The sequence below is a fragment of the Topomyia yanbarensis genome, chromosome 2, assembly GCF_030247195.1.
Source record: "Topomyia yanbarensis strain Yona2022 chromosome 2, ASM3024719v1, whole genome shotgun sequence".
Classification (NCBI taxonomy): Eukaryota; Metazoa; Arthropoda; class Insecta; order Diptera; family Culicidae; genus Topomyia; species Topomyia yanbarensis.
The window spans coordinates 171,404,613-171,422,634 of record NC_080671.1 but is presented as its reverse complement, the minus strand read 5'-3'; the positions used below and the strand labels follow the sequence as shown (position 1 = coordinate 171,422,634).

Here is an 18,022-nt window from a genome sequence, read left to right as displayed (position 1 = left end):
TTTAATAGCAGTTAATTGAGATGACGTAGCTTTCATATACTATACTTACTATATTTGAGAAAATCGAGCCAGATATTTCTCAGTAGCAGACGTGAGTTCAATTCAGAAACTTACCTACCTTTTCGAATGTGGGTTTGATTATCAGTGAGGTGAAGCTGTAAATACAAGCAATTTATAACACTTTTATGAAGATTTTTAGATAACATTGCTGATTCTGATTTATATGGGAATTTCATGCGTAATCGCACTCTTCAGACTCCATTCCAATTCCAACTCCGGAGCCGAAAGTTTGAAATTCAATAGCAGCCCATGTAAACGTCGTACCTTTCGTTTTAGACTATGTTTGAAAAAATCGGTTCAGCCATTTCCGAGTAACCAACCGAAGTCGACGAACTGGATCGAATGGTATAAGAAACTCAGCCCTCCGGGCCTCAGTTAAAATGTCGATTTTCAGAGTGACTATATAGCCTTTCTATAGGAGCAAGGGAAAAAGGTTTATATATCACTGAACACTAGTCACAAGCGATCAACGCTGCTAGATAATAAGACGTGGCGCAATTATCTACATAACTGTCTACACTATTTTCGAACTCAACTTGTCCCGTAACCTATACATGTTCACAATACTTGGTCCTTTCAAAACGCTTTGTTGTCCTGTAGGTCTTGAACGGTTTTTAAAAAAAGAAGGCCTGTTAGTTTTCAACAGACATGTAACGCAAATAAAGAGGATTGGAAATTCACAATACACCTCGCCTTCGTTGAATGGTCGAAATTGTAATAAATAACCAAGTCTGTTTTCGGAATCATAAAACACTTCTGTAAATACAGATTTTTTTAAATTTATTAATCTTCAAATCGTATTAAACAGTGCTTCCGACTTGCATGTTGCCAGTACATCATTGAACATATAATCATGTCGATTGTTAGAACTAAATAAATTTCACTAATAAAATGTTTCCTGATTTTTGCAAGGAACCGAATGTCTTTCAGATACACTTTAAAACGCGACTCCATGGTACAGTAGTTGAATGTTATGTAGAAAATTTGATTCTCTGTTTATCTGTATTTTTATTATTACATCTTTGTGTTAGATCTACTATTCTGTTTTCTACTAAATAAACGTTCCGCATCGGATACGGCACTCCCGCTACATCACGATACGATCTGATTTGAATCACATTTATAGTAACTGTGCAAAATGTCAATACGCTTACCGGTAGTTCCAACACTGCTAAAGATCTCTCTTATTACTATGTCGGTAATATAATGGGATTATGTTTATTTTCAGCAAGAGTAGGTAGATATCTACACTACGTATTCACATTTATTCTTTGGACTTTTGGCATCGCAGATAGATTTCTACATTAAAAAGAATACTACTAAAGCTTAACGGAAGGAGCAAAACAAAATCTCTTTGTACGCATCCAGTAGAAACTAAATTGTAGGTACATAAATAAAAATAGTTCACTTCTTGGAATCCATCCTCTTTGAATTTATACTATTCGAGCAAAGATTGCTATCCTAACAGTCTTTTACCACACCTCACACTTCCGTTCCGGATTCATTCTCGAGCCCACTGGACACTTGAAAGTGTCGGCAAATTCTTTCAGATTCGACAACGATCCAATCACTCGATACATCGGTGGAGAGTGTGGATCTTTCTCGATCTGAAGAGTTGTCGTTTCGTCTGTAACGGCCGAGCACCAAACTTGGGCAAACGATATGAAGAACAGCTGCCTGTGAGTCATATTCAGTCCTGGAAGTGGCAGAGTGTCCGTTTCGGAGCTGCTGAATTTCTCTGCTTTGATATACGCGTGAAAGGCTGCCTTCAGCCCACCATTGTCAGCAATGTTCTCGCCCATGGTTTGTTTTCCATTTAGATTTTTTCCATTCACCTTGTAAGTACTGTACTGCTTGTTGAAACACTCGGTTTGTTTCTTGAAGCGTTCAATCGTTTTATTGTTCCACCATTGATGCAGATTACCTTGTTTGTCATACTCTCGACCTTGATCGTCAAAGGCGTGCGTTAACTCGTGTCCCATCACAACACCCATTGCTCCGTAATTTAAACTTTTTGGATTTTTCATATCGAAAAAGGGAAGCTGAAGTATACCGGCAGGGAACACAATTTGGTTCTTTGTTGGTGTATAATAAGCATTGACTGTCGGTGGTGTCATTCCCCAGCGAGTTTTGTTAACCGGTTGGTCAAGTTTCTCCAAATTTTTCTTCAAACTGTAAATATTGAAGTTGATGTTGTTTTCAAAATACATCTTCGGATCGATATTTAAATCTTGATATTTTTTATCTAACTCCTCCGCATTTAATATATAATCCGGGAAACCGATCATATCCGAAATGGCATCGGCCTTCTCGTTTGCCAACTGCCTAGTTTCATTGTCCATCCAGACAAGGTTATTGAGGTTGTCCTTGAAAGCGGTACGAACTTCATTTATCATTTCCTCTGCCTGAGGTTTCGACTCGCCGTGGAAGACTTCTCGAACAAACATAGCACCAATGGCAAAACCTAGGACATTCGTGGTGTCACTAACACAGTACCGCCAGGGTTCCTCTCCACCATCAGAACCGATCAAAGCCTTTCTAAGACCTTTGTATGCATCACGAAACGCCTTCGACAGGCAGGCTGTTAGTGTTCGAACCGTTTGCCAGACCAGATAGTTGTTTAAAATGCTGTGAATGAAATTAGAAGAAAATTATGTTTGATTGCATTTATAGGACGTATTCATTTAATACATACGTTTTCTTCTCGTCCGTTGAATTGTACTCCTGAATTAGTGTATTCAGCTTCTGCAGGTATTCCGGAGCATATACTACGACTTTCTCCTTTTCTGTGATTTTCCTCTTAACCAGTCGGAATGCCTCTTCGAAGTGGTCACGCCATATTATAAAGGGTGCTTTTTCCTGCAAGGTTGTTAGTGACATCAAGTGGTACATCTCCTCTTCGTCTCTACGCATGTCCTGCGGAGTGGTGATATTGGCCAGTCTAGTTTCAAACTCAACAATATCCGACATCTGCCGGCGGGCATCAGCTTCATCAGCCCCCAGCAAAACAGCGACTTTCGTCATGTAGTCCAGATATGCGGTCAATATCTTCGCATTAGCCGTTTTGTTCAGATAGTTGTCCCGTGATGGTAGCGTGAGACCACCCTGGTCAATCTGTGAAGTTAATAAAGAGGAATTAGTTCGGTTTCAATCACCTAAAGTAATCAGTACCTGAATGATGTGTTTACTAGAGTTTCGATCATCTTCGCCTACGGCCCATCCGAACAGTCCCCCCATGTTGTACTTGATTTGTAGAGTTTGAAGTGATTTTTGTAGCGACCACTTGCTAACATCAAACCCACTGGCATTGGCCGTTACGTTCCAGCCTCCGATGGACTTCAGGAGTTTCAACAGCGGTTCAGCTCCCAGCTTTTCCATGGTCTCATCTTCGTCCAAGCAGGATTGATAGTAGAGTTTCGCTTTCTTCTCGGCCTTCGATTTCAGCTCGGTTTCGGGTCGTTCCAGAGCATTTTTCACCACCAGTTGATTCTGCTGTTCCAACTTGCCGAAGGTACCCCACATAGACTTACCGTCCGGGATGGGATTATTCTTAATCCACTGGTTGCACGAGAAACCGTAGAAATCATCGCACGGGTTGACCGAGCTGTCGATAGAGTGCAGTATTTCGCTTGCCGCAAATATGCAGTGTTTATTTAAGCACGGCATCGAAGGGCCGCCGGTCGGTCTGTATCCGTCTGTGAAGGATGAAAATGGCAAAGTAAATAATCAACGAAAATCATTTGTAATATGACAACGCACTATCATATAAGTTCAAGAATATTTGGTACGTTATTTATGGTTAGATTTGAGTAACTGAAAATCAAAGTCGCAAGGTAAAAACCGCTTAAAAATTGGACTGAGATTCTTCTCTTTGAAAAAACCATGTGCGTGGATAGGAATCGAACCCAGGAAAGCTACATACAAAGCAATTGATTTAATAACTAGTGTTACCGAGTAAGCAAACATCGACGACCCCCCCCCCCCAAACAGAGGATCAGATATGTCACAAAATTCATCGTAGGTAGGAATAATCTAACTGGTAAAAGAAGCGATCAACAAAGCGAACACGTTATCTTCAGGCACCAGTTCGAGACCAATTATACAACTTCCTATATTAAATTAATAATTATCGCATTATTGGAAATGTAAGTAACTTCATTTATTATCACTAATTGTTACCTCACAGCTAATTTGATCTGTAGTTCTTCAAATCGTGAATTAATCTATTGTTGAGGGTATTTGGAAAAGTGAGGTTAGTTTAAATATAAGTAACCACATTTATTGCATTGAATTGAAAAATAATAAAACAAAATATAGCTTTTAGCGAGATTTCATCACACATACGTTGTATTCTGCTAAAAAGACTTTCCGTCACATCATCCCAACAAACTAAAAGATTTAAAGGATGCCATCCAAACATAGCCGGAAGGCACCAACAACAAACTGCCCCGCATGCAACTCGGCGGACAATGATGAAATGGTTCAGTGCGATCGTTGTAAGATGTGGCGTGCGTAGGAGTCGGGGATAGCATCAGCGAAAGGGATTTCCTTTGCCCTAAGTGTTCAACACTTCCTCCGACATTACCACCCGTTTTAGAAGGTGCCGAGAATCCCAATTTAGTTTCGCTAAACCCAGATGCAGCGGGAAGCGGCAGGAACTCTGATCATGCTGGAACCTCTTCAGGACTATCAACCACTCACAGCGCGAAGGCAAAAGCTCGTCTGAATCTCCGAAAACTCGAGGCACAGAAAGCTCTGTTGGACAGGCAATTAGAGCTAGAACGTCGAGAAGAGGATCGCAATCACGAGCAGCAGAAGTCGCAGAAGAAGGCAGAATTCGAAATGAAGCAACTGCAACTTGACCAGGAGTTCCACGATGAAAGATTTCGAATAATGGAAGCGGAATTGGAAGAGGTCGATAATGATAGGTCAAGCATATGTTCTCATCAAAGTATTTTCAGCAATGTGAAGCAATAGAGGCACCAGATTCCACTACGGCAAGGGATATCCAGTTCGACGATGCAAAAACCTGTAGCTGCGAAACTCCCGGGATCAGCCACAGCGACAAATTGGCAGGATCACCGGAGAAATGAAGCGCCTAGCAAAACACTTGGTGGCGTTAACCCTTCTAACCCCGCTATGAAAGTGGACCGGCGTGCATCAATTAGTAACATTGCTCCTTATGCGCCAAATATGTCGCCAGTTCATTCTGCATCTCAGCTTAATAATCAATCAACGGGGATAATCAGAGAGCCAGCCAATCTGCGATCGACACTCGGTCCGGAGTATGATTCTCGCGCGGGAGTATATGGGATGCTTCACAGACACCTCGATCGTACACCAGAGGGACCAATTCCTATACCACATCCATCTACAGTGCCATCCGGACAACAAATGCCTGAGCTGCCCGCACAGGGGTCAAGTAGTACACTCTCTACCCCGCCGTATGGATGGGGTCCATCGCCCCAACAACTGGCTGCCAGGCAGGTAATGCCACGAGAATTGCCGACCTTCACCGGGAACCCTGAAGACTGGCCCCTGTTTATAAGCTCGGACTATACAAGCAGTCAAGCCTGCGGGTACACAGATGCAGAAAATTTGATCAGGTTGCAACGTTGCTTAAAGGGTTCCGCTTTGGACTCGGTGCGCAGCAGGCTTTTGCTGCCCGCATCCGTACCTCATGTTATCGCTACGCTGCAGACACTGTATGGGCGACCGGAGCTTCTAATACACACTTTGCTGCAAAAACTGCGTGAGGTCTCAGCACCGAGGTCCGATAAACTCGAGACATTGATAGGATTCGGAATGACAGTGCAAACTCTTTGCGATCACCTGTATGCTAACGGCCAGATGGCTCATCTGAATGACCCTACCTTGCTGTTTGAGTTAGTCGAAAAACTACCGGGAAATCTGAAACTAGACTGGGCACTACATAAACAGCGTTATGATGCAGCAAATCTGCAAACATTTGCCCAGTACATGACAACATTGGTTTCAGTAGCTTCTCAAGTAACACTTCATATTGACACAAAGCAACAGCGAGTGGGAAAACAGGAGAAAGGTAAAGAGAGAAGTTTTTGCGGTGCGCACGTGTCAGACGAGGTTTCGAACGCTGCTGTTGATGAACGATGCCTAGAAACCGAGCAAAGACGAGCTACACGCTCAGAATGCCTTGTCTGCAAGCAGGTCGATCACAGGGTAAAGAAATGTCCTCGTTTTGCCAAGATGGCCTTGGAAAGCCGCTGGAAAGCAGTTAATGAAAATAGCTTATGTCGGATCTGCTTAGGGGCCCATGGTAGACGCCCGTGTAAAATAAAGAAGTTATGCGAAATTGGTGGATGCCAATTGAAACACCATCCACCAACACCTCCTACATACATATACAAGTAAGCCTTGTGCTAGCCAGAAAGCCGTGACGTCGGAAGCCGTCACCAATCATCACCACTCTAAAATTTCGACCTTATTTCGGATTGTGCCAGTCACCCTATACGGAAGTAATCGCTCGGTTACAGCTTTCGTCTTTCTGGATGACGGATCCTCGATGACTTTGGTAGATGATATAATCGCGAAGCAGTTGGGGTTATACGGGGAACGAGACCCACTTTGCCTACAGTGGACAATGAGGTTACAAGGGGTGACAGTTTGATCATGAAAGACATTGTCTAAAAGATAAAACATCGTACAACAATCCAACATCAACCGAGGCAGAAAATAAAATTTACCAATGTATGAATTCAGCGATTGTTGAAACTGTTCAGCTAGCAGCGTGCGTCGTTTCTCCTCATCTTCCTCGTCTGCCGATGGATTATCTAGCAAGAGAGGCCTATTCTCTTCCGCCTTCTCTAACCACCTCGGCCCTTGCCACCAGAACGTATTCAGAACGATGTCGTTTGGCAAAATCCCCCCAAAATAGGATCTGTAGGATTCTGCATACCAGGTACGTGACTCCATTTTGATCCTGGTTCCTCAAGCCGAGGAATCGTCTGACATTTTAATGGGGCAACCTTTGATTTTGAGGTCAAAAGCCTGACCTTTACCTCCCCGGCTGCATTCTCACTCCTGATATACAGACATGCACACTAGGGTGGGACAAAAAATAGATTCCATCTCCGAGCAACTTTTTGGGTACCATTTGGGTCCTAGAACATCTGTGTAAATTCTTAGCTTGATCCCTGAAACTATATTTTGGCGCCCACTGTTTAAAGTTTACATGGGATTTTATATGGGAAAATTAACTTTCACAAAACAATTACTCCAGGAGTCGCCCATTGCTTCCTAAAAATAAACCGTTATGTGGCTTTTGTAGGAAATTTAACACAGAAACAAAGTCTCGAAAACTACGAAACGATCTGACGCCTAAGAAAAAAGTTATTAACCTGAAACCAATTGATGCTCTGACGATTGATAAAATATTCATTTTTTCTAGCACCACTGTTGTTGGTTGTCCAATTGTATGCAATTGTGTTTTGATATTCTCTTAATTTGTCTAAATCATTTTCCCATACTGTTTGGCCACTTCGCAAGAGTTTTGAGGGATAAATTGAGTCTTCTTTTGTATATAAAAAGAGAAAATTAAAAAATTTGTATATAATCCGACCATCAGCAGCAGTGATGCTATGAAAAGTAAAATTTTCATCATTCTTCAGGGCATCAATCGGTTTTTGCTTAATAACTTTTTCCACAAGCATCAGATTGTTTTGCAGTCTTCTAGACTTTATTTCCATGACAAATTTCCTCTAAAAATCAGATATCCATTTATTTTTAGGAGGTAACGGGTGACTCTTGGAAGAATTAATTTGCAAAAGACGTTTTCCCCATACGAAATCCCATGTAAACTTTAAACCGTGGGCGCAAAAATATAGTTTCACCGATCGAACTAAAAATTTGCAGAGTTGTTCTGGAAGCTAAATGGGACCCAAAAAGTTACTCGGAGCAAAATTTTATTTTTTTCATATAACCATGTCCCACTCTAGTGGACAGCAAACATGACCAGGTCGGAAAAATGTTCGCAGCGTGTTTCATTAGAAATCACCGGCAGTAAGGTTGAGCAAAAATATCTGCTTTCCAATGTACGGACCGTGAGCAGTCTGAACCTTCCGCGTCAGTCGATTAAATATAATCAGCTATCCGAGCGATACCCGCACTTGAAGGGCTTACCCGTCGAGGACTATGTTGACGCTGTACCGCAGATACTCATTGGGAATGACAATCCCCATCTGAGTGCGATGTTGAAAATCAGGGAAGGAAGGCAAACAGATCCTATTGCAGCCAAGACCCGTTTAGGCTGGACGATATACGGTGCCGAGAATAATGAGCGTACCAGCTCAGCACATAGCTTCCACATTTGTCAGTGTAATGATGATCGCGCACTTCACGATCTGTTAAAAGAATACTTTTCGATCGACAACATGGGCGTTGCTCTAGCGGAATGTCCAGATTCCGACGATAATCGGCGAGCTGGCCGAATTCTTCGTGAAACTACTAAACGTGTTGGTAACCGCTTCGAGACCGGCCTTTTATGGAAATTTTACACGTTCGAGTTTCCTGACAGCCTCCCAATGGCGATTCGACGCATGCAGTGCTTAGAAAGACGAATGGAAAAAGATTCGACAATCGGCGCTAGTGTTAAAAGGCAAATGCGTGAGTACTCAGAAAAGGGATACATACGAAAAGCCACTGCTAAAGAATTGAAAGAGGCGGACCCCCGACGAACGTGGTATTTGCCCTTGGGAGTGGTATTAAATCCCAAAAAGCCAGAGAAAATAAGAATATTTTGCGACGCGGCGGCGAAAGTAGAAGGCGTTTCTTTGAATTCGATGCTGCTAATGGGACCTGATCTGATGAGGTCATTGTCGGCGGTGCTGTTTGATTTTCGGGAGCGAAGGGTGGCCATCTGCGCTGACATCAAAGAGATGTTCCACCAGATATTAATTCGACACGAGGATCGTCACGCCCAAAGACTTATTTGGCGGGATAGATATGATCAGGCTCCAGAAGTGTACCTAATGAACGTAGCAACGTTCGGTTCTACCTGTTCGCCGTGTTCGGTTCACTACGTTAAGGACCGCAACTAAGCATGCCGGAACGTATCCAGAAGCCGTAGCCGCCATTACTAAGAGACATTACGTCGACGACTATCTGGACAGTTTAGATGACGAGGACAGAGCAGTTCAGCTAGCACTGGATGTTAAATACGTACATTCTAGAGCTGGGTTCCACATAAGGAACTGGATCTCGAATTCTTCAAATGTTCTGCGTTGGATTGGGAAGGCCAAGGCAACTAATCCGAAAAGTCTTGATCTGGACGGAAACGGATCCACCGAACGAGTTCTGGGAATGCTGTGGCATCCCAAACCTGATGTTTTCACTTATTCTACGACAATGGCTACGGAGACAACACACCCCACCAAGCGGCAAGTGCTCCGCGCAGTGATGTCGTTGTTCGATCCTTTAGGGCTTCTTTCGCAGTTTCTGATCCATGGTAAAACTCTTATCCAAGAAATTTGGCGAGCGAAGACAGAGTGGGATGAACTGATTCCGAGACAGCAACAAATGGTTAAGGTGGACTAGCAAGTTTGGAGAATTGAATCATGTACGGATAAATCGATGTTACTTTCCTACTATTCCTGAGCGACAGATAAAGTCCCTCCAATTGGATATCTTTGTGGATGCCAGCGAGGAAGCATATGCCTGTGTGGCGTACTTGCGAGCCAAAGTAAAGGGTGAAGTACACGTAGCATTAGTGGGGGCTAAGCTAGGCTATGCTCGTCTCATTCCTTCTCGATGAAGTTTAGTAGGCGCGCTGTTTTACTACCCTTGCATTTTAAATTTTCGTGTCGCGCAACTGAAATACGTGCATTATTATTTTTTTTTACCAACTTTGCATTTGTGAACATCTTTTATTGTGAATGAATCTGAATGGGACTGATAGGGCCGTAACGTTGTCTTTTTGTGCCTTTGGTAAAGTCTCGGTTTTGCGCCACTTTGGTGTTTATATTAGCTTTCTTTTTCAGTTCGACTTTCGAACAATAATTTAGTCTGTACTTGGAAATTGCACACTGGCGCAACCCGGTCAACTGCACGCTACGTGACTGATTGCACGCACGAACCATATTCACTGATAAAGTTTTCGAGTGAACCCCTCGGATCACTCTGAGAGCGGTTTCAAATTGATTTCTGGGTAGGTTTCAGCTAGGATAGGATCCGCCAGCTCTGTCCCCTGATTTTGAACCAATTCTGAACCAGCTCGTGATTGGACGAAAGTGACATTGGCAAACGTTCGGCTTGGAAACTAAAAGTACTAAAGGGCTGCTTAGAAGTGTTGTCGTATTGTGATGTAAAACAAAACGTAAAACGACGTTTGTTTACCGTTTTGTTTTTTTTTGTTTTCTTGAGATTCCGCTTTCTTTCCATAACGTCCGTCTGTAATTATAAAGTGCAAGGCATTTTCTGGCAGACGAATTCAAACTGAAACTGAAGTTCTACAGGTTTCCGAGAGATCCGGTAGTGCGGTGTGCGGATTAATGCGGAAATGTCTCTTTTCGAAGTCTAACCGAGTAACTGACTATTTAGCCTACGTATGAAAATTATTTCAACTTCATGTAAAAATTGTCTTTGTTCCAGCGCCGAGTAAATTGGGAGTATTGTCTATCGCGAGATAATATAGCATTTCGTCGAGTTGTTGCTATATGGGATACACACGAGTGCGGTCGAAACAATAACAAACGTCAAAATGTTTTCTCACTCGCACTGATGCAAACTAGATGGGCGCGTAATTCAACGCACGGCCCGGTGGCGCATGGCTGAAAAGTCGCAATGTGGATTTAAGAAAAGATTCGCAATACTTTGGGGCAAACCATGAGAAAGTTATCCTGCTTGTTGTTCTTCTTTTAGTATTATCGATACAGTAGAATTTTACAGTTTTCAACTGCATCAATCATCGGTGTAAATAGGAGCGTGTTATTTTCTACTGCTGTTTTCTCCGAAAAAATCACATGAAGTACTGGATCAAACCTATATACAAACTAAACAAAAATTAAGCCTTGCAAAAAAATAGTTTTAGAATATGTAAACCAAATGCGAACAGAGAAGATTGATCTTGTGAATGAGGTTGCTCGACTCAGAAAGCAACTTACAAAAATGAAGAGCATGGAAATATTTTTCGTAATGGCCAACAACAAATATATATTATTTTGCTTTGCTGTATTCCGATGGAAGACCCGTAATGATCATTTAAATGCGGATATAAAGACTAAATCATTGGTTTTTCCCGGAGCGTGAAATTGATACATAATATAGAATATTTTAATCAGAACAATTTAAGTTTTGGACACGACTGTAACAAAACAAATATTTTGGCAACATTGGTTGAGTGGGGGTATGTCGTTTTCAGCAGGGATTAGCAAAATATAAGAAGAAGCCAGCTGGCGGATCCTATCCTAGGGTTTCAGCAGCCATTATCAGCAAAACTGATAGCCACTAGCAGGCGCTACGATCGGCCAGCAAATGCTATACGGGCGTTGCGTGCAAACTTGGATGCAATAGTAATTCATGCCTGCGAACCTGTATGCGATGGTGATTTTCAACATATTTTCATTTAAACCTAGCCAAACATTTCAAATGGTCCTAAATGCAAATGACAGATTCTCTTTGTTTACTTTCTCTTTCGCTAATAACTCGGCCGTTTATACGTTTGTTCCTTAACTCTTAGCATAATATGCTAGTCAAAATCAAAGTTTTTCGATATATATCGATACAATATTGAAAAGTTTTATGATAACGCCGCAATAATCGGAAGAGAAACTAAACAAATAGACTCTCATTTGCACTTAGGATCATTTGACATGTTTGTCGAGAAATGTTTACACAGGTTTTTCAGGAAAGTTTGCTCTAGCTTATATATCTGTTCTCTGTGCTTGTATGTCAGTTAGCGGTGGTAATAAATACATAAACTGTGAATTCAGTCTATAAAATCTGTTCTAATCCACCTAGTGGTGCAATTGTGTCTTTCTCATTTGTCCAAACTACGATTCCGTGGCTGGTTATGTTCAATACAATGCATTGTAATGCTGGCACGGTGTGTATATAAAATGACCTTATTACAAAAAAATAAGCATCGCCGAATCTTTCGCTATTAGATAGCAGATCTTTTTACCTTTAACTTGTTTGAAAATAATCCACCGAGGGTCGACGAACATTTTTATTTTTTCAATTCAATTTGGCGAACTATCGCCAAAAGAAGAAGGGGCCAACATAATCAATCATGCTTTATGAATTCGATAACATATAAAATGGTTTCAATTTGAGTATATATTCCTTGTTTTGACGTGAGTCTTTGTTTTTTTCCTTTTTCAGGGGTTTTTAGGAACGTGTCCACTGGAACACAGAATGAAAAAGAATGACCGGAACGCACAGTGGTCCCAAAGAGCAAAAAAAAGGTTTTTTTAGATTGCGTCAAAACGGTTCACTTTAGCATAATGGTGTCTTCAAGAAAGTTTCTTGGAGTAGAACTCCCTTTTTTCTGCCTTATCGGATTGATGATTAATCCCCTTAATAGGGAGTTACGAAATTTTTTTTCGTCAATGATTCAGATAGACAAATACTTCTTTCAGCAAATTTGTATAGAGAAACTCGTTACAAACACTTTACTTGAAGACTTCAACTCTCTATCTTTTAAGTTTTTAGAGATATGAGACATTATTGGTTAAAGGCCCCTTAAAAGCAGTTTTTTCCTCATAAGTTTTCTTCTAGATTTTTTCCAGTTCTAGAACATTATTTGGACTATTAAACTGCATTACTTTGCCGAAGACGGAAACTTGCTATCGCTAGTGAGGAATTCCACGAAGATCCATCCGAAAATCTTTATACAGCAAAACTATCTGAGAACGAGTTACAGGGAATGAATACTTCTGTCTGAAAAAAAATATACACTGAAAAAAATGTGTCATTTTTCAAAAAAACAAAAATTTATGATAAAAATTTAAATTGCGAAAAAACCCATTTTTTTAATTTTTTTTTATTATGTTACCAAAAACCTAAAGCGAAAAGAAACATTGTGATTGAATGATGGAGAAAAAATCGGTAAAAAAGTTTTCTTAACAATAACTTCGTACATGTTTTTAAATTTCATACTAATAGACATACAAAATTGTAATTCTATTACAGAATATAATTCTAAGCACCATTTAAAATCAAAATGCATTTAAAAAAATCTTCCAAAATGCGATAGTTTTCGAGATATTTGAAATTTTGCTCCTTCAAAAACAATTAATTCGTGTAATTATGCTCCTTTTAAAAGTTATTCGCGATACCCCATCAAAAAATGTCAAAAATTTAATGTTTATCGTTTTAAAGACGTAAAAGCAACTTTTTTAGTGTATTTGGATCCTAGAGAAGCTTTCAATAAAAAAGTTTTCCTAACAACAACTTTTGACATTTTTTTATAATTCTTATTATTTGCGGTCAAAAATACAATTTTCTTTTTGAATATGATTCTTTCAAATGGTTTACAATATCGCCTTAATGTCAAAGAGAAAGTTGCACGAAAGTTTACGGGCCTTTTGAAAAACCTATTATTGTTGATGGAGAAACGCGACTAACTTATGAAAAGGTGGTAATAAAACAAAATAATTGTGTTGTTAAAACAAAAGTTAAAATATCTCGAGAACTACTACATTTTAGAAAATTTTTGTTAAGAGCATTTCGATTTAAAATGGCGTTTAGAATCATATTCAAAAAGAAAATGGTATATTTGACTGCAAATAGTAAGAATTATAAAAAAATGTCAAAAGTTGTTGTTAGGAAAACTTTTTTATTGAAAGCTTCTCTAGGATCCAAATACACTAAAAAAGTTGCTTTTACGTCTTTAAAACGATAAACATTAAATGTTTGACATTTTTTGATGGGGTAACGCGAATAGCTTTTAAAAAGAGCATAATTACACGAATTAATTGTTTTGAAGGAGCAAAATTTCAAATATCTCGAAAACTATCGCATTTTGGAAGATTTTTGTTAAATACATTTTGATTTTAAATGGTGCTTAGAATTATATTCTGTAATAAAATTACAATTTTGTATGTCAATTAGTATGAAATTTAAAAACATGTACGAAGTTATTGGTAGAAAAACTTTTTGACCGACTTAGCATCATGCAATCACAATCAAAATGTTTCTTTTCTCTTAGGTTTTTGGTAGCAAAATATAAAAAATTTAAAAAAATGGGTTTTTTCGCAATTTAAATTTTTATCATAAATTTTTGTTTTTTTTTTGAAAAATGACACATTTTTTTCAGTGTATATTTTTTCGGATAGAAGTATTGATTCCCTGTAACTTGTTCTCAGATAGTTTTGCTGTATAAAATACAGTAATCGAACAAAAAATTTTTGAAATTAATTTACGTAGAAACGTTTACGCCCTTTTGAAAAATTACTCTTGTATCAAAATATTCCAATTGCCAGAGAATATCATGGAGATTCATACAGTGAACACACCTGCAAAGTTTCGTTCGAATCGACGATGGTCATATTATGCGGTCGGCCGGTTTCTCATGAAATCACTCTAGTATGTGTGGAAATATTCACATTTTATGATTGAAAATAGCTCTTTTTCCAATGGCGATAACGATAACGTTTACATTAATAAATAAATCTAATCAACCGTGAATGTTATACTGGTTATAGTATCATTAAAGTTAAAGACATATTCGAAAAAGTTGTTGATCATGCACAATTCCATAAATATCACAATAACTGCCTTAGAATAAGATGATAAATTCCACATATGGAAAAATTTTGTAAGAGAGAAATCCTTTTTATTTGACACCCAAAATGCCTAAGCTGGTCAAGTTAAGGTTAAGATATTGATCAATTTAAAAAAATGTGACAAAGTTTCATGGTTTGAAAGCATTTACTAAAAATGCTATATCTCAGCCTCCCGACCGAATTTTCACAATATTCATTCACGAAAACTTTTGTAATGAATAGGGTGATGAGCCCATTTGCGCCATGTTTCTATTATCACCCTACCCATTTGAAGCCGTTGGTTAGAGCAGTGTCTGCCATCTTTGTTCAACGCATTGAGTCAAATGGTAGCGCAACAATAGGGGCACCCGATTCGAGTTTTCGTTGCGGTCAAACACGAGAATTTCACTGTTTTCAGTGCATTTGTGTTATTATATTGGTTCTTAACAACGAAGCAAAGCTGTTGATGTCAATTTTTACGTATTCCATTGATTGTAGGGCGAGAAATTAACGAATTAGTGAGGCACCTTGCTTAGTATGGTGAAAATAGGCACTTCACCCTAGTACTTTTTAATACATGTCTTTAGTTTAATGAAAAAAATATTGATTTGTGAGGATTTTCTTCATAATTGACTAAAAAATATTGTTTTCGCTTTGTTTAATCATTGATCATTGATCGTTTTGTTCTATCATTGATATAAGCACTTTTTGTGAAAAAATTATTTTAAATGGAATTTATTCTCCAAGGTCCACAGAAAAATAAAAAAAATATTTAAAAAATAATCGGACTTCGAAAAAATTACGAAAACCGCTTATATACGACAATTTTACTCAAAAATGGCCATTTTTCATAAATCGCATTTGTGGAACCTCTAGACGATTTTTTAGAAACTTGATTTGTTCTACAAAAGCTTAAAATATGCTTATCTTTCATTATAGGGTTGAGCACCATGACTTTTCGCGCAAGGATTTTTTTGGGACAGCCTAATATAGTATGTTTCATAAATCATGATATTTAGATTTGAACTAAAAAAAATTGTTCTGGATCCCTCGGTGGATTATTTCCGAATAAATTTTAAATTAAAGGTAAAAGTTTCTTTCATCCAATAATGAACAATTCAGCGATGCTTATTTTTTTGTTATAATATTGTTCTATTATACACACCGTGCCAGAAATGTATATTACATATTCAATACGATTTGCACATACATACAATGGATCGACGGCCACGATCTTGAGATGCTATGTGTCGACACTGAAACAGCGCTTGAAACCAGCGGCGGATCAAGGAGGAGGATCCGGGACTGTGGCGTATTGGCGAATTTGAAAAAATTGAAATGTTGAAATTGTTCAACAAAAATAAGCCTAATATTTTAAATGGAATTCCCAAAATTTCATTTGCAAATGTTATCTTGTGAGAATATTTGCTTGTAGTGAAAATTGGCGACAGACCTTGACACCTACCTGTCGGCTCGTTGTGGAGAAAGAAGGTCTAGGTCAACCGCCGAGAACTACAACGAGTAGATCGCGGCTAAGCGAGGAGCTAAATGGCTCCTGGTATCGTGACTAAACTTGGAGCTTATTGGTACACGAAAAGGATATCGGTACTGAGAGAAATTCCGCCACATTCTGTAGTCCTTTACTGACGTCGAACATGGACTCGAAAGTGTGCGAGAAGTATCCCCATAGCGACCATCAGGCGATTCGCTACAGTATCGGCCAATGGAACGCTGCTGCAACAAGGAGAAGGACGACCGGCAAGCAAAAGTGAAAGACGAAAGTCTTTAACAAAAACCTCTATGATTTCGGCGAACAGCGGAATCAAGTACGTTGTTGATGTCGCTGATCTAACAAGAGGGATTGTGACGGCTTGTGACGTTACAATGCCACGAAAACTGGAGCCATGCAGTAGACGGCGTGCCGCTTACTGGTTAAGTGAGTAGCTCAGTACGCTACACACTGATACCTAACATATCGAACTGGGTGGGAAGACCCCATGGAAAAGTTCACTTCCACCTGACACAATTCCTGTCAGGCCATGGCTGTTTCCGACAGTACCTCCACAGGTGCGGGCACGCGGAGGTCCCAGCCTGCCCGGACTGCCCAGGTGTAGACGAAACTGCCGAACACATACTGCTCGTATGTCCTCGGTTCGACGTCGAAAGAAGAGCAATGCTTGACGTCTGTGGCTGGGACACAACCCCTGATACCCTTATTCAGCGGATGTGTCAATCGATGGAGAAGTGGATCGCGGTCTCGGCTGCTACCACCCAGATTGCCTGTAGGCTACAGGTAATTTGGTGAACCGAGCAACAGACGACGGGCACGGCTAACTAGTGATTGGTTAGCTGGAGCGAAAAAGGCCGAGCGCAAAAAAGGGAGTGAATGGTCTGTTCATGCTGAGGCAGGTTTGGCGCAGCGACTGGCAACCGCTTAAGAGGTAAACCCAGCCACCCCGAAGCAAGGCAGAAGAGCGAATGTATAGGCGTATAAGTGAACTTAGCTATCGATGCCTCGTGGCGTGGCAGAGAAGTGAAAGGGTGAGCAAGTCAGCCTCACATGGTATGGGTGAGGCGAGCACAAAAGTAAGCCTAGCAAGGAATGAGTAAGGTGAGCACACAAGTCAGCCTCATGTGGAGTGTTAGAGAATGAATCAAGATGCGATAGAGAGAGCACCCAAGTAAGCCTCATACAGAACGTATGAACGCGTGAGCGAGAGTGAATGAGTACATCAAGTACAGTCATCCCCCCAGAAGTAATACCGAGAGGTAGTTCCTGGGGGGAACGATGGCGGAGCCCAATGGAGTTTAGTCGGTATTAATGGCAGCGTCACCATTCGAGCCCGACACGCCCCCAGTACACCCCGTGTGGTAGCTTGGACACCTACCAATAGCACGTGTACTGGGTTAGGACATAAACGTCTTCTCCATTGTAAAAAAAAACACTGCTTGCCTTAGAGCCAGCAGGCAGGCTCAGAGAACAAGATCGGAGAGTGAGAGAGGAGCGCAAGCAACGTTTCGAGAAGGTAGGCACGCTTTAAAACGGGAGATCAGGCCAGTTTGCCATAAGGAACTGTGATGAGAAGTAGACGCTAATCTCTGGAAGACGCGTACTGAGTCGTCATGACAAAGATGAGGACCCGTCGACACCAGCTGAAATATGCCCGGGTAAACTAAAGATAATCGTTGAGGGTCTCTTCCCGAAGCTTGATCCAACTACCTGG

At 40.3% G+C, this 18,022-nt stretch overlaps 1 protein-coding gene across 4 annotated transcripts in view; it reads right to left on the bottom strand.

The window, feature by feature from the left end:
- Nucleotides 1–823: 823 nt before the first annotated feature.
- Nucleotides 824–18,022, bottom strand: part of LOC131682116 (endothelin-converting enzyme homolog) — a 43,506-nt gene continuing 26,307 nt past the window's right edge. For all 4 annotated transcript variants that reach the window (XM_058963345.1, XM_058963344.1, XM_058963347.1 and 1 more), the window contains exons 3-5: nucleotides 3,232–3,755; nucleotides 2,756–3,174; nucleotides 824–2,688 (exon numbers count right to left, since the gene is read on the bottom strand). In XM_058963345.1, the coding sequence (XP_058819328.1) occupies nucleotides 1,533–2,688; nucleotides 2,756–3,174; nucleotides 3,232–3,755 (2,099 nt within the window). In that variant the 3' untranslated portion in view covers nucleotides 824–1,532. The remainder of the gene's footprint in view (nucleotides 2,689–2,755; nucleotides 3,175–3,231; nucleotides 3,756–18,022) is intronic.